The sequence below is a fragment of the Meleagris gallopavo genome, chromosome 21, assembly GCF_000146605.3.
Source record: "Meleagris gallopavo isolate NT-WF06-2002-E0010 breed Aviagen turkey brand Nicholas breeding stock chromosome 21, Turkey_5.1, whole genome shotgun sequence".
NCBI classification, from domain to species: domain Eukaryota; kingdom Metazoa; phylum Chordata; class Aves; order Galliformes; family Phasianidae; genus Meleagris; species Meleagris gallopavo.
In genome coordinates this window covers 8,168,741-8,193,237 of record NC_015031.2, presented here as the reverse complement: position 1 = coordinate 8,193,237, position 24,497 = coordinate 8,168,741, and the positions used below count along the sequence as shown (strand labels likewise).

Sequence of the window (24,497 nt, the reverse complement as noted above, 5' to 3'; positions counted from 1 at the left end):
AGGTCAGCAGAAAGGTGGTGGTCAGGGAACTCCAAGGCGAGAAGGGAAGGAGGGGAGGGGGATGGTTTGCTCCAACGCCTTTCTCCTTTCCACAGCCTGGACCAAGAAATGCTGCTCTCACAAAAGATTGGAGGTACTGCTTGTTCTCCTCTGAAAGACGCAAGCTTTCAATGCTTGCAGTGCTATTAATTCATTTCTGAGCTTAATTCTCATCATTGTTCAGTTATTCTAGATGCTGAAGATTAAGCAATGCGTGTTTACCCTAAGTTGCGTTTGTATTTTGCAACCTAGAAACATGATTATAAATGCCATTTTTGCTGCATTAAACAAACTCAAGCAGAGGCAGAGCAGCAGCAGAATAAAAAAAGAGAAAAAAAGCTTATATTTATGGTCTTGTAAGTACTTGTACCTCCAGCCACTCATCAAGCATTCAGGGAAATCTGTCCTCTCATTAGAAAGACTGAAAATTAAGATATACTTTGCTTCTCTAGAGGTCTCCAAGTCCACTTTTTCCATTATTAAAATGGAATTTTGTACATTACTCCACATGAACACTGTGAACTACTTTGTCTGGCATGACTTGAATCCATGATGTGCCTAAACCTCATTCCTGTAGGCAGTGGAGCTGCTGATCACTTTAAAAGCTGTAGCGACCAAAGTTGCCTTAAGATACCTTTTCGTACCATGAGGTGGTATTTGGGAACATGAGGGCAGACAGCAAATGCTATTTGTTTTCAGGATTTCCTCTTAATTTAACAATTAAATGGTCACTCAGAAGAGGAATACAGCAGTAAAAACAAAGTGAAATGGCATACAGTTCTCAGCAGATACATCTGTGTAAACTGGGATTTAAAGTCACCTACCCAGAATGAAACAAACACCGACTGATCAAAGCCATCCGAAAAGCAAACTATACAAAAACTGCAGAGGGAATAAAAGAAACAGAAAGGAAGTTCCAACGACAGCATTTCCTGATTCATTTAGAAGCCAACCTGCTTTTCCTGTTTGAAGTGAAGAGTTTGCCCTGATGGAAACAGGCAGTGAAAAGGAAATAATATACAAAAACATGTAACACAGCACTTTATTTAATCTGATTCATTGATGGAACCCAGAATAAACACCTCAGCTGTAGCATCAGGGCCTAAATCCTTGATGAATGCCTGCAACTTCCTTGAAGATAAAAATTCCAATTTTTTGAAGTTTAATGCTTAACTGCATGCAGTGTAACACTGCAGTTCGTAAGTCAGTCCTTCAAGAACTTTAAGATTAATACTACAGGGGATCAGTACTACATGGCCAGTGCAGAGAAGGTTGATCAGGAAAGCAGCTCTTTGAACCACAGATGTAACTGCAGCAGCGTTAAGCCATCGTCATTTGGCTCAAGTAAGCAATTGCTGAGTGTTGCTGAACAGAGAAATCAGGTGTGTAGATTAAAGCAAGCCTTACCCACATGCAGGCCTCCAGCCTGACTTTTGAGATGATCGCCCACAGAGAGATGGATCCGCCGCTCACCTCCTCATCAGGGCAGATGATCTGATCCGGGTACGGAGGCTCAGGAAAATTAACAGAGTTACATTCATAGGCAGCAAGAGTAACTGATGCTATGTGTGGACCCTGGAAAAACATAATTTCAAGTGGATTTCATGTGAGTTGTGATAAAGATTAAAGGAAAAAACCTGCATTTACCCCATTTGTCTCTGACGCAAAGAACGTAGGCTAAAACTTTCTCACTTAGGCCATTAATGATGTTAAATAACATACAGACTTTTTCTAAGACCATCTGAAGTGCCACCTAAGCTACTAATACTTTTTCAAAAAATTCTTCCTTGTCATCAAATAAAAACGTTAAGAAGTCTTTCAGTTTCTGCCATGGCACTGCACAGCACGACAGTGCTGCCAAGGCAAAGAAAGAATCCTTACTTCTTAGAACAGGAAAATTTTCAAAACTTTTAAATGGTCTCATTAAGACATTTACAGCCAGCAGCTTTATTGGAGCAGGTGTTCTCCCTACTCTTGTTTTTAGAGGATGAAAGCATTTAAATTCTATGTTAAGTTTTTTTTGAACAACCAGAGCTTATCACATCTTCCATTGAACTTTGCAACTTTTAGATCTTTCTCCAAAGATCTGTGGCTTTAACTCGTGCCTGTATTTCTGTGTGTACCAGAAAGTGACCTCACTGCTGTTTGCTAAAAGTAGTCTGAAATATAAATCAAAAACTGTGGTGTTATTTAAATGCCATATAAATGGATTTCTCCTGCTCTCCTCTTACATTAAATGATTTCTGGGGCAAGCCACCAAAAACGAGCATCACTATTGACTGAAGAATTCAACTGCTTCAACCTTAAAGAACTGCTGTTATTTTAATACACAAGAAGTCAAGAGGCAATCCTACAGCTACATTCTGTACTCCAAACCCAGGACTAGGTGTTGTAGAAGAGAAATCCTTTAAGTGGGGTCTGTTAGGTCCCCAATAAGGGAGCCTAATACCTCCCAAAGCCAGATTTCTTATAAAATAACGAGGGAAAGAGAAAGTATGATAGAACCCAACACTGCCATTTCCCCTTTTGAGGCTCCCAAAGCTCACTTTGAAGTGCAGGAGCCTGAGGTATGAGAATCCTACAGTCTTCATTTGCACATGAAAGGGTGAGATGCTGCAGCCTCACACTAAAGGTGAAGCCTCGGTGCCTTTCCTAGACTTAGGGAAGATTTTAGTTGGGTTCACTCATGCCAGCATTTCAGGCCTCAATGAAGAGACCAGAGCACCTACACAGCCACATCCACACAGCAACTTCTCTCATGGCAATGAGATACAAGTTCTGAAGTTCACTGAAGTAAAATAAGAAAGAAGAGATCCAGAACTTGATACACAAGAAGTGATTTCTATATGGAAGGAAGAATGAACTAGTGACTTGTAGCATGTACTAGAGGCACTGTGAGAAGTCACACCGACAATGGGCTCCTTTTTGGTAACAGCTGCAAGATCCCCTCCCCCCTCCCCCCCCCTCCCAGCAATTTCAGACCTAAACAAATAATGCATTTCTATTTTACTCGTGGAGGACAGGGGCAAAGATCCTCAAATCACAAAATACATTCGTGGCAAACCTGGTAACTTTTCTCCACCATGTTCTAAAGCTCACAGAATTTAGTTGCTCCTCCTGCTTCCCCTCCCCACAGCCTGACAGCCAACCTGGGACAGAGAAAGATCTCTTGAGCCATCTTCCTTAACTCACGGATTTCACCTGCAGAAATTGGCAGTAGAAGTCTCTTGAACATGAAATTTGCATGGAGGAAATCCCCATGCACTTGAGTTTAAATGACCATTTCCTATGTTCCCTTGAGATTAAGCACAAGCTTGCTGCCGAGGCAGGGCGATATGGTGTGTGAATCAAGAAGTATGATTTTCGGTTCCACAAAATTTGGCAGGTCAACCACACTACGGTACAGCTACAGCCAGCTGTGATGGCAGGCTGTTACTTTCAGTTTTACAGTAGTAAAATATCATCTGTGCTGTAATGAAGCTCCCCCATCCTCTTTGCAAGGTTTCACTCAGAGCGCTGCCAGCGTTTCTTCTCAATCTGCACACTGTGGTGTGAGGAAAGCTCTGTGCTCCCAAGAGGATGCAAAGACAAAATGCCTTCTCCAGGAGCTCCTTGCCATGAGCTGCTTCTCCCAATGAGGTTACCACCCTCAGAATGGCCCTACAGTCCCAAAGCATCTCCTCCTGTTAAGAGCTCAACCAACAGATGTCTGCAAAAGGAAACGTCTTACCAGTGGCAGCCAGTGGAAAAAATAAAGGCATTTGCAAAGCTGCCGTAAATGGCCAGTGAGACACCTGAAGACTACACCAATTGAACATAATTCTTCTGCTGCAATGGGAACAATTCTATAATGGAAAGAAGTTGGAGTTATGGAACCCACTGAAGCCACATTTTAACTGGAATAAGAAATGAAGCAAAACAGTTCATTTAGAGCGACAAAGTGTGGGGTCTTAAAATTCAGAGAGAGCCAAGGGAGAGCAGAACAATCCCGTGTCCTTGCAGTGCAGCCCAGCTCCTGCTAGTCAAAGGGCCAGCAGCTCGCAGCTCGGCAGCCTCACGCATCACCCCCCACATCTGCTTTTGTTCGAGAGCTGCTTTGAGAGCTCACACAGAGCACAACGCTTCCACACAGCCTGGTTACCAAGCACTTCCCAAAACAACGGCTGGCTGACCAGGGCCGTGGCTGCAGGGAGGGTCTGCGTGCTGCAAACAGGCACCGTTTTGCTTTGTAGGCAGCAGTGGGGCTGTTTTAACTCTGCTTTAAGAGGACGGGGAGCCAACTCCAGGTGCCACTTTTGGGAAATCCCAGGCAATATACACTCAGATGCACACTTTGTGCTCCTTCGAGTCAGAAGGATTCATTTTCACACTGTTTTTTAACCCACTCCACACAATACTTTCCCACCTTCTCCCTCTCCGCACATACTCTGAGGTTTACCTCTTTCAATGCTTTAGGAAAACCTCTCTGCAACTCTACCTTTAAAAATAGCTCCATAAAACTACTTCAAACCCTCATACCAGACAACAAACACTAAAACCAGCCGACTCAGTAGACGTGCTGCTTGCCAAACCAGGAACAGTCACAGAAATCCAAGGCATGTAAGATCCTGAACACAACTGTCTTTTCCTCACCCTCTTCCAATGAAGCTTTTTTTTTCCCCCCCTCATTGCAGGAGGCACTCACAAGGGCCAACGCAGGAGAAATTGAGAAACGTTCTGCTGACTCGGGCTAGAAGCATTTGCTTGCCACTGCTTACGACCAGCAGGAGCCTGTGGTCAGGCTGGAATGCAATTTGTTAGAAATATCTGTGCCATTTAAAATCAAACAGGACAAGAGCTGGTCACCAAGGGCAACTCAACATAAATCTATGCGTTAGTAATAGTAATCTGAGGAACGGCTGGAAATCCCTATTTGCACAACTCTTAGAGAAGGCAACCTTGAACTCCTGAACTCGCAGCCTTCAGAGAATTTGGAAGTTTAGTGACTGAAGTCACCCCAGGTAGAATAGATGCTGCTAATCCTTAGAAACAAGTTATTTCAAATGTGTTATGAAATGTCTAGAAAGTAGAGTCTTTAAAAAAAAATAAATCTATAAATTACACTTGGAAATTCACCTCTGCAAGGCAAGATGTCTTAACAACACACTGATGGTCATTTTATTTACAACAGAGAAGTCTTTACCAGGAGGAGAAATGACTGCATATCCAATTAAGAATGAATCACATTTTCACGTTATTAATCACTCTGTGCATCCAGACTGTGAATAAAACCATAGCTGCAAACAACTGCATCTCAAAGGCAGCCCTCTCACGTGTCCCTGCACACAACAGCCATCCTGCCCGAGTGCTGCAAGCACAAGAACAGCATCTAATTTTAACCTTTTGTATTTGGAGAAGACATAATTTTAGACTCATTCTAATTTAGAAATATTAGAAAAGCGATACGTCTGCCAGCAAGAAAAATATTACCCTGAACTCACTGCTGAACTTAATGCACTAAAAATCTGTTTTCCTTCATGGATATGGAGCTTTTCATACCAGCCTCTAGACTCAGCCTTCCACAGTGGGGGAAACATGTCATTCTATATTTGATTAAGATAAATTAGAAAAGCAAAAGCTTGCTTCTCATGGGAAACATCCTGCAAGCGTTGCCCCATGCTGCGACTCATCTCATACTTATCTATGAAGTCACTACACCTCTCCAGAAAGTAACACCATCTTGCAGGACCTTTTTATCTCCAGGAGCGGCGAACAGCTGCCCACAAAGCAAACTGCTCTGTGATGATTACAGGAGGAAAACTGGGTCTGGAGGTGGTCAGTAAATATGTTGATCCAGTCTGTCTGTGTGGTGAGATTAAAACGTCTCGTGATTTAATGTGTCGTCTGGTATGCAGTGTAGGACACAGAAAGTGTCTCAGAATGAAGAAGGATCCCATACCTACAGCATCCTCTGGTGACACAAGTATCCATCAGGCAGCCAGGGCTCTAGCACACCATCATGGCATTTCAAGCAATGTATTAACTTTACAGTCACATGTCTGTTAGTAAGTTTCCATTCCCACTTCAGTCAAGCTTTGCCCCACGGTGCAGAGCTGATGGAAATTCCAAACGATGAGCCACAAGCTCTGAATATGACTGAACATGAACCACCAAGGGAGCAGGCACGTGGTCCTACGGAATGCAGAGTGGGGCTACGTTGCTACTTTGAGGAGTAGCAAGAAAAGCAGACGCTTTGTAAAGCTGTGCCCACGCTGCTTTCTATAGGAGCAGTCACACAGACCCACGTCAGGAAAAGGCACGACTGGAAGAATCCCAGTTCACATTCTGGTGCTGACAGAAGACAAAAATAATCTGTCAACATTTTTTCCTCGCCCTTCCTTAGTCAACTGCTTATTATTACTAAGGAATAAATCACAGCATCTACTCAAGTTGACACTAGCAGTGATGATTGGCTTTAATGCCTCCAATTAGAGATTGCCTTGCACTGTTATCATTATTTCCAGCCTGCTCAAGGAAACGGGGACGAGAAAAGCAAAAAGTTCAGGCTCCTCATTTGGAAAGAAAAAGCAACCAACAGCGCAGAGACTGTGTGAGAGCAAAGGAGGAGAAAGCATGATGTGACCTCCCAGCAGCCAGGGTCAGCCACAAGGAAATCAAGAGCAGATAATGAAAACCAAGTGTCAGCATCTGAAAGGTAAAGTCCATCAACCACTGAAAGGAAGAGAACGGTGCACCGACCGCCTTACTGACCCTGCAGCTTGGGGCAAGCTCAGACCCCTACAACTGCCCAAGAGGCTCAGTATGGCTTAAACATTAATACGACATGAAAATTTTGCAGGCTTCTGAAAAGTCAAAGGGAGCTAAGCCCACACAGCCAGAGGAGCTTCCCATTAGCAGTTTACCACCACAGATTCAGCTTGAGATAAAACTGTCCAGCTCCTGACGTGCAGTGATTCCAGCAGCACTGGAGGCCATATATGGCACTGGCAGTCATCCTGCTTTAGGTGTTGATTTGGATGGCCCAGCAGCTCACAGTGGGACAGGAGGGAGGTTCCTGCTTCCAGCCACCCCCCAGCTCCCTGTCAGCCTTTGTCACCCTCACAGCAGGATGAGCAGCTTCCCCCTGCATTCAGGCACCAGGCTGGAGGGGAGGTGGGGGATCTTGGCCTCCCAGATTGAGCTGCATTAGTTGTTACCTCCACAGCATAATCCAGAAGAACATAAAACAGAGGTGCTGGCTGTATTGATCAGTATTTCGACATGTAAAACAAGAGTGGGTACACTCACAGCACTCAGACTCTAGATGAACATTTTCCCCTTGCAAATACCACATTTAAGCTCAGATGTTTTAAATGCAAGGAAGGCACCCAGGTTACTACTCAGCTCATCTGGCAGCAGTGCCCATCTCAACCCATCGGCACTCCCAGTTCATCAGCACATTGCAAACACAGATGCTGCAGTTTCAAACAGAACAGAGCCCATGTGAGCTGCAGGCAGCAGTTCCCAACAAGAGATGGTAAGCAAAGGAGTGATTTTGTGAATTGTGTCAATTCGAGTATTCCAGGATGTTCCATTGTGCAGAGTGCAGGACAGCTGGAGGAAGCAGGTTTAAAGGCATGGAGGAAACAAATGAAAGAATACGTTGCATACCAGCCTTACACAAACAGGCTCCATTTCAACTTGCTTTACAATTGAATTCTGTCTTCTGCACCACTACATATTTTCCTTTAAGTGCCTTAATTCAATAGCAGTAACCTGATCACAGATATTAGACTAAAGCAGGTTTTATTTCCTAGTCTTGTCAATTGATGTGAATTGAAGAGCTGCAAGGAGTGGATATGAACACTTAATAACTCAGTGCTGAGAGGGGGAGCGTGGCTGTGTCCCCCCACCTGGTTGGGCAGCTCAGGTTCTCCTCCTGGCTTTTTTCCTTTACACACAGAACACATCACTTATGAGTTACTCATGATCATTTTGAATGATCCCCCTACAAAATAAAAAAGAGCAAATTTTTTTATGAAGCAGGAAATCACTGAGAAAATACTCCTGTATTAAAGTCACTAATTAAAAGGGGAAAGAATGAGAATAAGTTCTGTGGATTTCCAAATTATAACATGTACTTCACAATGCTGGAGTGAGCCCTGCTGTGTAAGCTTTTCTTTTGAGAACCACTTCTGTGATTTTACCTCGGGTCTCCTGACAAGTTTGGCTCCTGGGCCTGGATCACTGAAACAAATATGATTTTAAAAAGCATTCAGTAGTCCTGGCAGGAAAGAGGGGCGTGGGGGTATTTGTTTTGTAATGATTCATGCCAACAATGCTTTGGGTTTTTTTTTTGGGAAAAGTTAACAAGCTCACGATTGCACGACGTGTCTGATTTTCGGTGCTCCCATTCTAAGCTCAGCTCATTTTGCACAGAGCCAGAACGTGACTCTCTCTGGCTGTGTGCTGCTGTGCTCTCCAGAGGCCAAAATGCGACCTCTGGCCATAGCCAAGCCCTGGAACCAATTCAGAACAAAAGCAAGATGCTGAACCCTCCAGCCCAGATAAACCCCAGCGGGCTCTGCAAAGTCAGCCCAGCCAATGAAGGCACTGTCTTTGCAATGTGCTTCTCTTTAAAGGTAGTTTTCAGTCCTTTCTCAAGGCCTGAAATTATTGCCACGCTCCTTCTCTCTGCTGCAAAACGCCTGAGAAAGAATTAGGTGACAAACCCCCACATTTGAAAAAATCCCAGCTCTTTTCCGACCTCCGTGCACAAAGCATTCCTATTGTACCTCACATTTCCTGTTTGTGTTGCTCTGCAGCCCGGCCACCGAGCAGAGCTCTCCGGCAGTTGCTCCACTTGGCTCTATCAGCAAGAGAGCAGAGATGGGGATTTAAAAAAACAAAACACAAACAATTGCAGACAGCCAGAACTCGCGCTGCACTTCTGACCTGTAAGGAATTCGCTCCCATTCATCCCCCACCACTACAGATTGTAACACAGCATATATACAGAAGGGACACGTATCAGCTGGCCCTCGCACGAGACTTTCTGATGGGCATGAATTCTAAGCTGATCTCCTTTCCCTCGATCACATCATCTGCAATCCATTGCCAGAGCTGAACTGAAACCAAGTCAGCAGCATGAAGATGGCAGAGGGCAGCTCCAGCCCAGCACCCCACCAGCACTGCCTGCTCCTTCACTCCACAAGCACGAGCAATTCCTGAGAAGTCATCTCCCAGCAATTAAGCAATTCATGCCATTTGTCTTTTAATATATCACCAATATAAAAGCAGACATATCGAGTCTAAACTCTGCCCCCGGAACGACAGCCCTGTATGCTGCTAAACCCTTGGAGTCATTAATCCTAATAGCTTTATTTCCTACAGCACTACATCGTGATTACTATTTTTAAAGTGTTTTTAAAGAATCCTGAAATGACTTTAATGGGCTTTGGGAATAAAAGCCAGCAGACTTGTTTTGAATGTGTCAGAATAAAGAGGATTCTTGGAAGAGCAGGCGGCTTTCACACTGCTGTGCTGAAACCTGCTCTGTGCCAGCCCTGCGCTCGGTGCCAGCTGCAGCTGGAGGATCTTTTCTCAAAAGCTATGTCAAATTTTACACTTACTGCTGGCTACGACCAAGCAGACAGCACTGAACTGGGAATCAACGCAGCAGGTAACATTAAGATCCTCTAACTATATACAGCAAGTCCTTGAATTGCAGAAATGTCAGTTTGATCGCAGGCTTTTTATTGCCAAAACCCACCTTTCCCTCTCAGACCAAGATCATTCAGCAAGAGCGTTCTGGTGACCAACAGAATCAGAAGCAGATGTGAACTGACAGCATCGGGGGCAGTGCTGTGCCCCCAGACAGAGGCTGCTCAGGATTGCAGGCTCTGCTTTAAGCCTACCCGTTGTTTCCTAACCCTCACTCCTGGATCTCTCCTACAACTCCTACAGCTGGCGTAGATGCTCTGAAGAATCCAGATAAATGATAGTTCTCAACACTGGAAAAAAGCTCACCAAGCCAGGAAAGCAAACATCAGAGTCACTCACATACTGCATCTATTGCACAACTAGTGAAGTGCCCAGTTACCAGGCTGTGCTCACAGACAGCGTGCTGTGAATGAGCTGCAGGCACCAGGAGAGCTATATTTACAAGAGATGCACCTGTGTCACAGCTGAAGCAACTCAGCACACTGCACCAACAGGTGCCTACATGCCAGCAATTCCTACCCCTCAGCCCTCGGTGGCAGAGACAATGCTGCAAGCACCAACAAGAGCCCAGCAGCTCATGGGTGGGCCTGAGAGCATTGTTCTCCAGGCATGTAATTGCATTCCCAACAATCTCACCCTACACACAGATTTGAAATGAGCAATTAATTATGAGCAATTTTAAAACACTTACAGAATCTGTTCTCTGCTGCCTGCAATTCCAGGCACTGAAACAGGAGGTTTCTTTTTGTTTTATTTTTTGTTGGTTTTTTTTTTTTTTTTACTTTAATTTATTTGAATCAATGGAAGAATGAGGTTTGCCATAATCAAGAAACATAATTAAAGTATATGGAGCATGGAAAGCAGATATGTATTAATGTGAAAGTTAATACAGTGACTGCCACAGCTATTAGATTTCTACTTTTAGAGGAGGCTGCTGCACAATTAAAACAGTAAATTATCCTAAAACTCCTTTTGAAAGCTGGAGCTCCTAACTGCTTTGTTCACAGAGGGTTAAATCCAGGAGCCTGAAATAATTTACCCATAAAAGTGACAGCAACTGCCTCAAGTTCTTGTTCCCTTTCACACAAGGTGCAGCCTCAAGCTCAGTGGGTATGAAGGACTGGACTATACTACTGAGTGCATTACATACGTGTATTGCTGCTGCTGTACTGGCAATATTAGCAGATCTGGTACTTAAAATGGCAACGTGCAGTCAGGGCAACCAGCCTGTGTTCCTACGCTCCCACTGCCATCTAGTGGCATGCAGCCACATGTGTTCCACCACATTAAGGACCCTTCTGCATCCAGAGATGCATTTAATCCCCCAAAGTGTATTTGTTCTGAACTTAACACCCTTGCTAATCGCTAATTAAGCCAACAGAGACTTAAATGTCAGAGCGGGTTGTGGCCTAACACAGCCACTGTGTTCATGGACCCTGCAGGGCTCCAATGAAACTCAAGGATATGGTACCACACTGAATGAAAGTAACTCAGAACTCAGGAAACAGCCCGATTTCCAAAAACAGAGTAAAAGAAAGCTCAGTCCATCCCACCTTCGTTCAGAAAAAGAAAATAAGAAGTGCTGGCTTATAAAGATTTCTTTATAGGATAGCAATGTGGGAGCAGCCCATGGCACAAAATGGGAACCCTTCCTATTCTGCTTCCTATCAGCATACAACAAAACATGATCCAATTTCAGATGCAGTTTGCAAACAATGGAAAACATCAGTTAATTACTAGATTTCTGACACAACTGTGTAAAAACTGAGACTAGGAACAGTACCATAAACTCTTCAAACAGCTCCCAAGAGGATGCCATCCCCCTGGTTAGAAGAAATCTTTCCTATAAGGTGTGTGTGCATTAACTTGTTTGAAAGCAGCACTTTCCTTTCTCCTGTACTTTCAGCCTTTAGGAGAGAAGCCACACTGACAGGCTGACACTGCTGCAAACACAGCTGATACAGATGCCACTGGATTTCATAGGCACTGCTTCACTGCGTGGAAAAACACGAGTTCCCTGTTTCCTGTAGTGCTTTCTGTGTTATTGTTAATGATTAAAGCAGTTCTGAAAGTAAACATCTGTAATTGTCCCAAATACAAGATGACATTTGTTGCATAAACTGGTTTTAATTATTTTGTGGCCATGAATCCTTTTCTTAAATCCAGGACAGTGGTTTCATAAACAAGGAACTAATCCAATGGCCAAAAGCAAAACACAGCCAAACATTTCCCCAACTTTCCTAGCTGAGCTGAGATAAACAACATCAGATACACTTTCAGAACAACACGGAGTATTTTCTCTTTGTAGACAAACATTTTTCTTGCCATTATTATCAAAGCAAAATGAATACAGACTGAATCTCCAAGCAGCTGTCTATTCCTGGTCTCTCTGATAGAAAAGTGATCATTTTAAGCTATGAAGAGCATGCTGAAAAATTGTTAATGGAAACATTTGAGCTGCATGCACTACAAAATGTTTTATTTATAGCAGTAAATGACAGCGTATAGCACTGCTGATTTTGACTCTGTTTCACAGTGAAGGTTAACAGCATACAAGCTACACAGCAGGGCTATGCAGCACAGAGCAAGATGAGTACTCACTAGTGCACTGCAGTATTACACTAAGTATTTCTTTTCCTTCAGAAGTATTTGGCATTTGGACTTAAGGAAGATCCTTTATTCACAAGATCTTAAAACCACACAATTGAAATACATGATTCAGATAAAACACGGGGCATAAAATACACTTACCAAATAGAGCAGAAAGGTGTGAAGACCTGTTCCAAGTCCGACAGAGGACAGGATGCCCAATCCCACCCAGTAGGCACACCAGAAGAACTTCTTCTCCACGTACCGCACATACTGAAAGAGAAATCACAAAAGAGAACAGAAACAATTGAGGTGATGTCTCTCAGAGGAGAATGTTAAAGCTACAAGCTAACGCAGGAGGTGGTCTGCATTATAATAACTGAACCAGGTTCTTCCATTTGCAACTTACTACACGTACAGCAGAGACTTGTACAGAAAACACTCTTTGACAAGAAAAGCCCACAGGCCTTACGATCAACAAGTTTTCAAGGAGAGGGATGAAGAATTGAGGACACTGCAGGCTGCACAAGCCTTGCCAGTCCCACAGGTGCCAGGTTTCCCCCAGCAGCCTCCTGCAGAGCTCTGGGGAGGCACTGCTCTGGCCGGCAGCAACCTCAGGGCAGTGCACCTCAACACCAGTTTGCAAGAGCCATCTAGTGGTGATGAGCATCCAGCTCTGCTCTTCATGCAGATAAAGGCACCAAAGGACTTTTTAATGAAGTAGGTGTTTGGGCATCAGGAAGAAGAAATGGTCACTGCTTAAGGCTCAAGCACAGGATTGAATGAGGATGCTATGAGCTGAAAAATCATTTCACTGCATTATGAGACCTGTTCCAAAAGGCCAAAACTCCTGTTCCAGATCTGTGTGTCCATCAGTTAGAAACACAGCATAGCAGTATGAATGTAAACAAGTTCCCTGAGTTTGGGAACCTGCTGATTTTCAGAGTAACAGCACTAAGATGAGTCAGCTGCACAAGGAAATGTCCTGCTGGGTTAACAAGGGCTGCCTCCAGGGAAAATCTGAAACTCAAGGAGAAACTGAGAAGGGAAAGGAATAGCCATCATCTCCTTATGCTTGGGGCAAGTGTCTGCACTTCTTCAAGTGATGCAAAAGCATTAATCATCATGTAACCACAAACAACCAAGTTTTTAAAACAGCCATTTTAAGACAATAGGGACATAAGACACAACAGAGATAGAGATCTGAGCCATGAAGCCATTTTATGTCAACATCTATGCCTATCCTAGTTGGTCAGGACACCCATAGCAGAAGAACATTTCCTGGAAATCCATGAAGTTCTATCATGACTCAGATTAACGTTTTCTCCAGAGCTCACACCACTACTGAAAACTTGTTCACAACTAAAGCCAAGGAGTGCTGCAGCATTAGAGGTGTGCTTACTCAGTCAAGTATAAATGAGAAATAGAACACCTACGTATGCAAGAGTAGATGATACGATACAGCTGATCTCCCCCATCTTTCAAATACAACACACCCACACTCAATGCAAGGGGAGTCAAGACCAACAAAAAACCTCAAGCAAACAGGGGTTCAAAAGACACATCACAATCTCACAAAGACCCCATTCAGTTCCCAGTGCATCTAGTTTAGCACAGGTACAAGCATTCATCACTTGAGAACGTCGTACCTGCTGATGTCTTCCTTCAACATAATACGTAGCTGTAAGCACTGCAAGCATCAGTAAAAAAGACACCAGGATACTTCGCCGATGCCACAATCTTAAAAGACAAATGGCAGTTAGAGCTTTTCATAACTTAGCATTCATTTAAAAGTAACTTATTTTGTGGAGGGGGATTGTGTGGATGTAGTCAGTAGGCACGATGGCAGGTGAGAAGTCTGCTATTATAAAAACACAAACCTCCCCAAAAATATCTGGGGAGCTTTTGTTCTTATGGAAAAATCTCTACTTCACTGTTTTGTTTTTGAATAAAGAAAAACAAAGTCGCTGTCTGGAAGCAAACACAGCCTAAACATCAAATGTTCAGCTTCAACAAGAGCATTTCATACCCAGGGCAGCATTCATGATCAAGCAAAGTACAAAGCAGGCACTGGCCCTGGGGAGGGGACGTGAGTGGGTAACAGCAAAAAAAATCTACACACTACTCTGGTTCTCTAGATCTGTTGAAGAGAATCTATCATGACAGCTTAAAGTTTAGTATGTATGTTTTAACTGACTATGAAGTATCATCAAGCTACTGGTAAGGGGGAGAAGTGTTTTTCTATATAATTTGACAGCCAGCTACTTTTGCATGTGACTAATTTTACAAGCTTGATACAAATTCCTTAACTGTGTGGCCACATACGTTTATTATTTTCTGTCATCTAATGCTATAAAATCACAGACATAGCAAACTGTAACTGTAAGCTATCAATTTAGATGGAAGACAAATATGTAGAAATACAAGAGGTGTAATAAATACATTCAGAAATGTTTCAACATTTAGCAAGCTGAAAAAAGTAGCTGTTCATATCACTACAAGAACTAGATTTTCAAGTGACTGTCACCATTTAAATAGCAATTTACTCAAGTGGAACACAGGAAACCATTAAGATTCAATTTGAGGTCACCTTCACAGCTCATGGTACAGTCTGTTATTTTCTGCAAATATATGGTCATGCTACACAACACAGCTGTGGTTGTGTAGTTCTGTGTTGGGTAGTGGTACATAACATAGATGTGCTGTGCAATTCAGGATGCAAGTACTATCTGTAATGAAATGCAATATCTAGACAGGTGGGAAATAGCTTAAAATAACACCTCAAATTCTATTTCTGTGATGGTTGGAGATTGTTTGAAACAGCTAAGGCAAGATGTGGAAAAGCGCTGCTCAAAGAAGCAGTTTCCAGTGGTAGCTGAAAGAATGTAAAATAATTGGGCTTTGGGGAATAGATTATTTTGGGGAGTGCAAAATGGGATTAAGCCTAAGTAAATCTGCTATTTTTCGCTGCAGAAGATAAAAATGGAAAACAGAAGTTTGTATCAACTGAACTTATGTGTCAGCACATCAAACCTCGCCCAGCAGAGTCAGTAAACAGAGCCCATTGTCACCAATCTCAGCTCTCTGCAAAGGAGCATTAGCAGAAGATGTTGGAAAAATGCAATTAGCAGTGACAACTAGATTAAAAGCCCATTCTATCCAGGGTGTAAATGATGCTGAGAAATGCTTTAATAAGTAATTTCCTGCTATGAAAGGGACCACACAGCTTAAAAGCAAAGTCCTCTTTGCAGCACCATAAATAAACATCAACACAAATTCCACGTAATCCTGAACCTTGCCCTAGCTAAATTACTCAAAGATCATAAAGTGATACTAACACATACATTAAAAGATCAGTGCTTAACACTGCAGTCTCAACTGCAAGACCTCTCCTCTTGCCTTCAGGATCCCTAAACACTGTCCCATTCTTTCAATGGAAGCATTCAACTCTCAGGAAGGAAGTTTGCAAATATCTTCCATTGAGACCTGACCATATGTACACTTATGTCATTTAGGCAGAAGGTCTGGATATGCAGCTGGAAGTGTGGCATGTTCCAGTGGCCACCTTTAAGGGACAAAAATAAGTAAGTTTTCTGGAAAAAGAATTTTAAAGCTATGAATCATCAGGGAAAGTGAGATGTCAGAGTGACCTACTGAATCAGAGCATGGGTTTCCCCAGAATGCTTAGAAGAAGTTAAAGAAATTATCTTTACTTTATGGTCCATTCCTTCAAGTTTATTAGAGTTTCCAGGAAAAAATACTGCAAGGTAACAAGTGGTTGTCTCCAGAGGACAATATTCAACCTCTCTTCTCGGTCCCTTCGCTTCCGTTCACTCAACAAAGAGGAATCTGCAAATGAAAAGCAACAGAAATATGAAAGCACAGGTTGACAGTTCAGATTCCACCCCACCCAAATTTATACTGATAATTATTTGTTTTGTTAGGGAGTGAACACGAGCTCCATTCATCATCTTCACTGATCACAAAGCATTTGCTCCAAAGCCATGAGAAATCATGTGTCCTCCAGCAAAGAAATGTGTTTTTTTTCTCCTCCATGTAGCTGACAACCATTCAAGAATGGGCCCAGGGTGCAAGAAGTCTGTTAAATGTATTAGCATTTATGCACCATTAGTTTCAAATCAGCTAATGCACCAGGCCAAAGGCATCTCTATCGCCCACTGCAGAGACCACATTTCACTCTGAACTTTCGAATTTGGTTCTCTTCCAAAGTTATTCTCAGACTGCTCCAATCGAAGCAGATTGAATTACATGTGCTCTCTACACACCCCAGTCACCGTGTAACTGGATAACAGTATCTGTCCTCCCAGTAAGAACCCCTGGGCTATGTTAAGCTTTGCCACACTGTTCAGCTTCTCCAAAAGGAGCCTGACAAGATGGGAAGTGCTCCTGTGAGAAGGGCTTACTCATACACCACAGCCCTCCAATTAAACTGACACATTTCGTTGCTTCTAACCACAGTAATTTGGTTACACTGCAGTGCCCTGTACCACCATAACACCAACTGTACCTCAGTCACAGTGCCCATCTAATTTTCCTCAGCTGTGCTTTCCAGCTGTAAGTGCCTGTTGCTTTAGATGATCCAACAGGAATCCCACAGCAGCAAGTACTGGACACCCACATTCCCCAGGAAGGCTTTGGTTTGCTCCATACACACAAGCACACACTTCTCTTTCAACCTCACCTCATTCCTTGCTCAAGAAGTTCTGTTCCCCACTTTTTCCACTTAATATGTCTAATAAAAATGCTTCAGCCCTGGGTTTTTTGTAACTTTGTACGATTTTAGTAAACGTTGTAAGAGACTGCAGAGTGGTGTAAGCCTGTGTACAACTTGAGAAATCACTTGATTACAAAACTTTATTAAATATGGAACTGGCACATTCAAAGGCAGACAGGAAACAAACTGAGATGATAACCATCTCCACACTACACAGAGCATTCAGTGACACAATGGTCTTCATTAAATGTTCCCAGGTTACTTTTCACAAATTCTAAACACCAATCCAAGCTGATTTCAGACATACCAGTAAGAAAAACAGAAGCAAAGCAGGAGATTAAGCTGTTAACTATTTTGCCAGCAATTGAAAGTGATGAATTATAGTGAAGTTGTCAACAGAAAAGCTAGAAACTGGGAGACTGAAAACTGGATTTCTCCCAGAGCAAAACAGATTTTATTACCCATACCAACCCTTCAGTTTTTAGCTTGCGGCCCCTACCAGCGTTAGAGGAGCACATGCATATGAGCTACAGAACAAGAACACTGGAAGGAGAAGTCTATAAGAGAGAAGCTGAATGGCAGCAGATAGCATGAAACCATTCTGTTGCTTTACATTACATAAGTTCTCCAGATTTCAGACTGAAGTTTCCAGTACTGATTCAGGTGTCTCCTTTTGCATTATCTGGGCATAAAGCACACCAACATAAATTCCTTTCAAATCCTGTGCTGGTCACTTACACACCAAGCTGACCAGCTGAGAACACGAAGACGTTTCCTACCTACCTGTGAAGTTTCCATTGTGCTGTTCTTTGCTCATTCCTATGCGTCTCTGGTCACAATCTGTTCCATTCTCTGCCATTTCATAGATCACTCACGTACAGGGATCTAACAGAACAAAACCAAAGAGCATCACGTCTCCATTGCTGTTACAAAGGCTCTGTTTACTCAGTAGTCGAAGGATGCATGCAAACACCCAGCAGCTCCCCAAACCAGTTATCCCACATTACATCATGAAAAAGCAGAAAGCGTTTACATTCCCACAAATGACAAAGTTGAAAACATTTCCACCTACAGAAATCCAAATTTTTGCACTTCAATGACAAAACTCCCTCACTTCTGTGACTGAACTAAAGCTTCTGAAACAGCCCTTGCACCCAGCAGCCCACTGCTGGCGCTCCAGGAGGAGCAAAGCATTGCATGAGCTCCCATTCATTCCCAAAGTGAAGCTCAGGGTTTGACTCTCACATTACAGAGCATCTATTCTGTGATTAAGCCTCCAGGTAACATGCAAGCAGATCTCAAAATGCTCCCAGATGAAAAAAAAGAACCCCTCAACATGGTAACTAGGATCCAGAGTTGCATCTCACATCGTACGGTCTAATATCTCTAAAGCAGAAAAGGAAAGTTCTGCATTGCCCTGATGAAAAGCTGTTGGAAAAGCCAATGTTCTCTGCAAGTTCAGTCTCTCTTCTGATGAGATCAACCTTAAAGTTTCACAAGAACCACTCTGGTTTTCCTTATCCAGGAAAGGAAATAACACAGCAATTGGAAGCCAGCGTAAAACGGAACGTTGCAAGAGCTGCTTTCATTCTGCACAGTTGACAATGCTTGTGCAACTGAACACAAGCAGCAGCCAGCCAGAGCCACGGCGTTAAACATCCTCCCTTGAATCTTAAACCAGCCTCTGGAATTTCATTTTGGAGAACAGGGTCCCACAAAGCTAAAGCAACTCGTTTGCATTACAATTCTCACTGCAAGGAAGCTTGATTTACAGGGTTCGATACGCTGCTTTTGTTGGGAAACTGTGTGATATTAAAATGACAGGTTATATAAAACTGCCCAGTGCAGGAAATTAAAACTTTTATGGTAAAAAAAAAATCCCCTTTGATTTACACTGGCTTTCAGAGCCAAAGCAGCACTTTAGGTTTGGTAAGTAGCAGTGAGACCTTCACTCCCATTCAAACTGCAGCTTCTGGGCTCAGCACTGCAGGGCTCCCCCAAGGAGCTCAGGGCAGCAGAGAACTGAGGTGGTACAGCAGGAGCTCTGCAGCCACCCCTTCAACAGCGGACAAATGCAAAATTCCTTCCTCACAGAGAATGGCTGGAGTCAGCATAGCTGCAGGGCACAGACCACTTGCTGCAGTGACATATGGATCATATGCTGAGCCACCTCCTGCTCTCACCAGAGCACCAGATCCCTGCAGGCTGCAGAGCATTCAATTTCTAGTGATGGCACTTACATGGGGGTTTTGCTTTGTACATGCACAAGGGTGTGTATTTATGCACATATATCATATCCAGGTACACACACACATCACACGCATCAGATGTGCACACACTGCACACAGAAAGCTCCTTCTCTGAACAGCGTTATTGGAAGTGGGCATCCACAGTTACCAGCTGCACAGAGTGCTGCTGCTCCTGGGGCACCACGCAGGAGAGCTCCAGGTTAGGGAACTGCAGTCACATTTTTAAAGATAATAAACAGCCAAAAATTATACTCAAACCATCAGTGGAAGTCACACGTTGCTCGTTGTGAAGCTCACCTTTTTCCTTGTGCAAATCCAGCCTTCAAAACTGAAGCCTCAATTTGTTCTCTGCATTCAGCTTCATTCCATTTCAAGCAAACCAATTCACTGCAATACAGACTCTTCCTGTGTTGGACATGAAGGTCCCAGCCGTGCACAGCACTCCCTCTGCAATGCACTCAGTACCACTGCCACACAAAACCCACCCATCTCTGCAGTTCCCAGCTGTGCTGCTACCTACACACAGCCTCCACGACCACAGCCAGCAGAACCAGTTGCATCCTGCCTGCCTGGGAAGGCCCTAATCTGGGATTAGCTTTGCGTAACACCACCTCGAGTACACAGATCAGTATTTACATCAAAGACAAATAACCCCCCTCGCACACTTGTGTAGGCTGAGCACTTGTTAAGAAGGTCCCAGAGTCCCACCTCTCTGCAGAAGTACTCTATATAAACTCCCATCTGAGAACACGGGTGACTGGGAGATCTGGTGCCCATCACAGGGTCAGTCCCAAAAGGCAACGATTCAGAAACCAGCCCCTTCCTGGTTGCAGAAAGCCCTTCTCAATTTACCCCAGCCTAATTATACTTAAAGTATATTAGCATGAGGGAAGGAGGGGGTGCACACAGCTCTGCACCCCAATCTGCCCACCTCTTTGATACCAGTAAGAGTTATGGGTCCTGCAGGGATGTCTTCACCTGGAGACTAAGTGGAATAGCAGACTGAGCCAAATTGCAGCGACCTTTCATTAACAGAGTCCACATCCTCATGTCCACACCAAACCTATGAAAGCTCACCACAGAAAATCAAGTCCCAGCTGCTAGACAGACCATCACTCCTCATGAACCCTGAAGAGACCCACAGCTCATATTCAAAACGAAATACACCCAGTGCACTGAGCAGTTACCAGCAAACACAGATATCAACTATTTAAAAGAGTGAGGAAAACAACTCTGAACTGTTGTTGTGTCAGAGCAGTGGTCACACAGAGCTTCTTTGTGGGGCTGAACAAACAGCCCACAATGCATTATTCAGCCGTAGTGCAATCCATAACATTAAGCACAAAAAGACAATTATTGCTGGGCAAAATGTAAATTGGCCATCGAGAAGGGCTTCTCGAGGCTGTGACTGGTGCTTCAGTGTCAGTGCAAGAAAGCATAACAAGCTATTGGAGCAGAAGAGCATGAGACACTGCAAGTTCTGCACTCTGTGATCAGAGAGACAGAAGTCCCTTCTTCCTGCTGTTCGGAGGTTGCTCTGTGCTGCTGCACTTACGTCAAAGGAAAGAAGAGGCAGCTGGGTGCTGGCAGGAGCTGACTATCCTTACTTCTGTACTGAGGATGCTTTGAGGACTCCTTTCTATGGCTTTGGAACAGTGAGGAAGCTGTGACACTAACTTGGTGATCTCACTGCTTTCCCACATGGTGTCTGAATCCCTAATTCTCACCACTTCTCCCCCTGCAGAACCCTGGAGCCCCGACTCTCCTCTCTAACAGCTACAGGTCACTCAGCTGTTGGAACCATGGTTATAGTTCAGGTTGTTCTGCTGATGTTCCCCCCCAGACACCTCAGCAGCACACCATCTTCTGCCTTTTCTCATTTCTTGCATTTTAAGCCACATGCTCCAATCCAGCCAATATTCTGCTTCTTCCTTCTCCTCAACTTTGCTGATAGCGATTTCTTCTTCACCTGCCTCCCTGCTCATTAATCACAATAAGAAAACAAAGAACAAAAGCTGGGCCTTCACAGAGGTCTTTCAGATCTCAGACACCCCAATAAAGGCAGCGCTTTGGACAGGGATTACATTCACAGTTCCTTGGCACAGCAAAAGTTTGAGAGCACCTTCCTGCACCTTTAAACAAGGGATGAGATTGGTCTCAAAGCAAAGCATTACATACCCCTTAGGCTCCGTAAAACTGTGCCACTCTTCACTACTTCTTCTGCCTTTGAAGCCAGCGGAACAAATACGTCCTCAGCTTTGGAGGCATTCAAGACCAAAGTGAGGGCTCTTCCAAACCTACAGAGAGACAGCGCTGCTCACCATGTGATACAGGGCTGATAGGCCCCCTGACTTGAAGGTTAACAACCCTCCTAAAAGCCACAGAAAATATAAAAAGTAACTACTTTATTTTTCCAGTCCTTTAACGCTCATGGGAAGCGTTCAATTAGAGTAAACGAGGACACATCTGAGAGATGTACAAAGTCTCCACAGATACAGCTATAATGGGCTACTTTGATAGGAGTACATTTATTCCCATACGGAAAAAAACAACGTTTTTCTAACTAAAATAGTTTAATCCCTCAAAGGAAAGAGCAAGTAATTCAGTTAAAGACCGCAGGTTTCCTTTTTGTGGGTTATGCCTCTGTACACCAGACCTATTTTCCAATTCCTAGCCAGAGGAAATTACCAAAAAAGAAGTGTAATGTTACCATTTAGAGATCAAATTTCTACTTTTCCAAAAAGATTTTGGAACATCTTTGTTAGGAAAGGATGGCTTAATGTTAAGTCAAACAAGTTGCTGGGGTGCCATGTGCACACATCCTGGCAGTGTCACAGCTCTCTGTGGACAGGCTGCCCGTGCCCTGAAGAGGAAAGGAAGGTCACTGCCACAAGAAAACACATCCACACAAAACAAAATCCTGTTAGACTGCAGCTAGGAAAGAACACAGCGTTAGAGACTAATGGAACCAGTACAGGTCACACTAGGGCTACCTCAGCTATCCAGTAAGAACACCCTGTCTGTAATGTGAACCACAGAGCTCAATTCTGAACCTTTTAAGTAAGGAGAGTATTCTTTCTACAGCTCCCAAACACACTGACCTACCCATCAGGCTGCACTGTTCCCCAGGTCTGCCTGGTCAGTGTGGCACCAAACCTCATGGCTGTGCTTCCAACCTGCTACAGCAACAGCACGGCGTTGCAACAGCCCTGAGGCTGTGCCCTTCGTCCTCCTGGAACAGCAAAGTCCATCCAGCTGACACTTCTCCAGCCAGCTGCAGTTAAAGTTCTAACTGAAGGTGATAATTTCTCATTGCAGTTGTACCTGAAAAAAACAGCCTACTCCTACTATAGATCAGGAATAATAATCATTTTGTTTTAAAATTAGAACTTATTAAAGAGAAAAACACACACAGAGATCCCAAAATATGCATTAAGACATTCTAAGAAGTGGTATTAATATGATGCAGTCAGAAACAGTTATGACAGATTGAAAAGGCATTCAAAGACAACAACTCAGAAAGCTTTGAAGAGGACATGGCAAAGTTTTGAGCCAGGAGGGCATCCCCTGCCCCCAGCACACTCGCCTTTCCCACTCCCAATTCCCACTTCAAAGCCAATGAGTGCTCTCCTCTCCCTTCCCACAGAGATTACAAGTCCCACTGATTTCATTGCTAAGTAGGACAAGGAGCTTAGCTCAAACTAACAAGTAGTACTAACCACCCATTGCACAACTGGAAATATGTTTGTTCAAACCCTCCTCTGAAAAGAAAGGATGACGTAATCTTTGATTATCTATTGCCAATAAGGAACAACAATAATAACAAAGTCCATTCCCTGCTGCAGAAACAATGGACTAAAAGAAAGAGGAATGTCATTACGAAGCCTTTTTCATATGCTCCAAGGCACCAAAGGGTAACGCTGCATCCCCTTCCAACCCATGTAATCAATGTGAACTAAACCAGGATACCCACTTGTTGGCAGAGCAGAGAGAACAAGGGCAGGAGAGGACCCTGAGGATGTTTTACACATGCAGCTCAAGGCAGATAACCTGCTTTCATAGCACTTTGCAGATAAACTGCCACTGTCACACAGCAACACACACAGCAGCCGTCCCTCAAGTCACCTATGTGACTTGTCAAAATGTCTGAGCAGGAAGACTGGAAGAAAGGAGAAATCTTACGGCTTCTGTCATCACTAGCTGCCAACAGATAGAAAGCTAAGAACCAGGCAAACACACGTGAATGTTAACTTCCATCAAGAGAAGGTAACGCTGAGAGACCTCGGGGATGTGGGCTTACCCCAGCCAAGCCGGCAGGACAGGGCACTGCTGTGCTTTGGAATGGAAATAACAGATAATGGAGGGGACAACAGGGAGGGCAGCCCACCAGGGGAGCAGAGTGCAAGAGAAGCAGATAAAGACCATCGGAATTCGACCCATCTCAATGGACAGATTTCTCTGTGCCATCAGTCACCGTCCCTCGGGAGGCAGCAGGTGATTCTGCCATAGGGTGATCCTGTCACAGGGTTGCCGGGCTTTTACCCGTCGAGACGCACAGATCCCAAGCGGCCCGGCGAGGAGCTGCCCGCAGCACCGCCCGAACCCCGCAGCTCTGCGGCCCCTCGGGCTCTCCCAGACCCCCACCTGCGCCCCTCCCGTTCCGCTCCCGTTCATCCGCCGGCCCCGGATCGACACAGAGCGGCCGCTCCGCTCCCCGCAGTGCCCGCTGAGCGCTGCCCCGGCCTCTGAGGGCCGCCGGGCGCTGCGGCACCGCACCGCACCTCCCTGAGGGGGAGCTGTCGCCATAGAGACGAGGGCTCGGGGCTGGGGCCTGAGGGGAGCGAAGCCGGGCGGCCGCAGCACTGAGAGGCACCACAAGGAAGAGGTGCCTCCGCGGGGCTGATAAAGGCAGAGCCTCACCCGGCAGAGAGCCGCCCCGAAAGCCGTGCCGTGCCGTCCCGCCGCTCCGCACTCACCACGCCGCGCTCCGGCTGCTCCTGCTGGGGCCGGGCCAACCCGGAAGTGAAGGCGGAGCCAGCCCGCCTCTTACCCTCCTCTTACCGGAAGTCGATGAGTGCGTAACTTCCGGCGCGCCCGCGCTCCCTTTTCTCCGGTCCGCTGCTGAGCGGAGGCGGGAGGCGCTCTGATCCTTGTTGGCGCGCGGCCGTGGCGTCACCTCCGGG

General features: G+C 44.6%; 1 protein-coding gene across 5 annotated transcripts in view; it reads right to left on the bottom strand.

The window, feature by feature from the left end:
• LOC100539836 (vacuole membrane protein 1-like) overlaps positions 1–24,395 on the bottom strand; it is a 41,797-nt gene extending 17,402 nt beyond the window's left edge. Inside the window, exons 1-7 of one of the 5 annotated variants that reach the window (XM_019622007.2) lie at positions 24,291–24,359; positions 21,493–21,611; positions 17,849–17,950; positions 16,044–16,179; positions 13,980–14,070; positions 12,493–12,603; positions 1,447–1,614 (exon numbers count right to left, since the gene is read on the bottom strand). In XM_019622007.2, the coding sequence (XP_019477552.1) occupies positions 1,447–1,614; positions 12,493–12,603; positions 13,980–14,070; positions 16,044–16,179; positions 17,849–17,924 (582 nt within the window). In that variant the 5' untranslated portion in view covers positions 17,925–17,950; positions 21,493–21,611; positions 24,291–24,359. Of the gene's footprint in view, positions 1–1,446; positions 1,615–12,492; positions 12,604–13,979; positions 14,071–16,043; positions 16,180–17,848; positions 17,951–19,611; positions 19,635–21,492; positions 21,612–24,234 lie in introns of those variants that run through there. The other 4 variants (XM_019622006.2, XM_019622005.2, XM_019622004.2 and 1 more) reach the window with 4 other exon arrangements.
• Between the last annotated feature and the right edge of the window lie 102 nt (positions 24,396–24,497).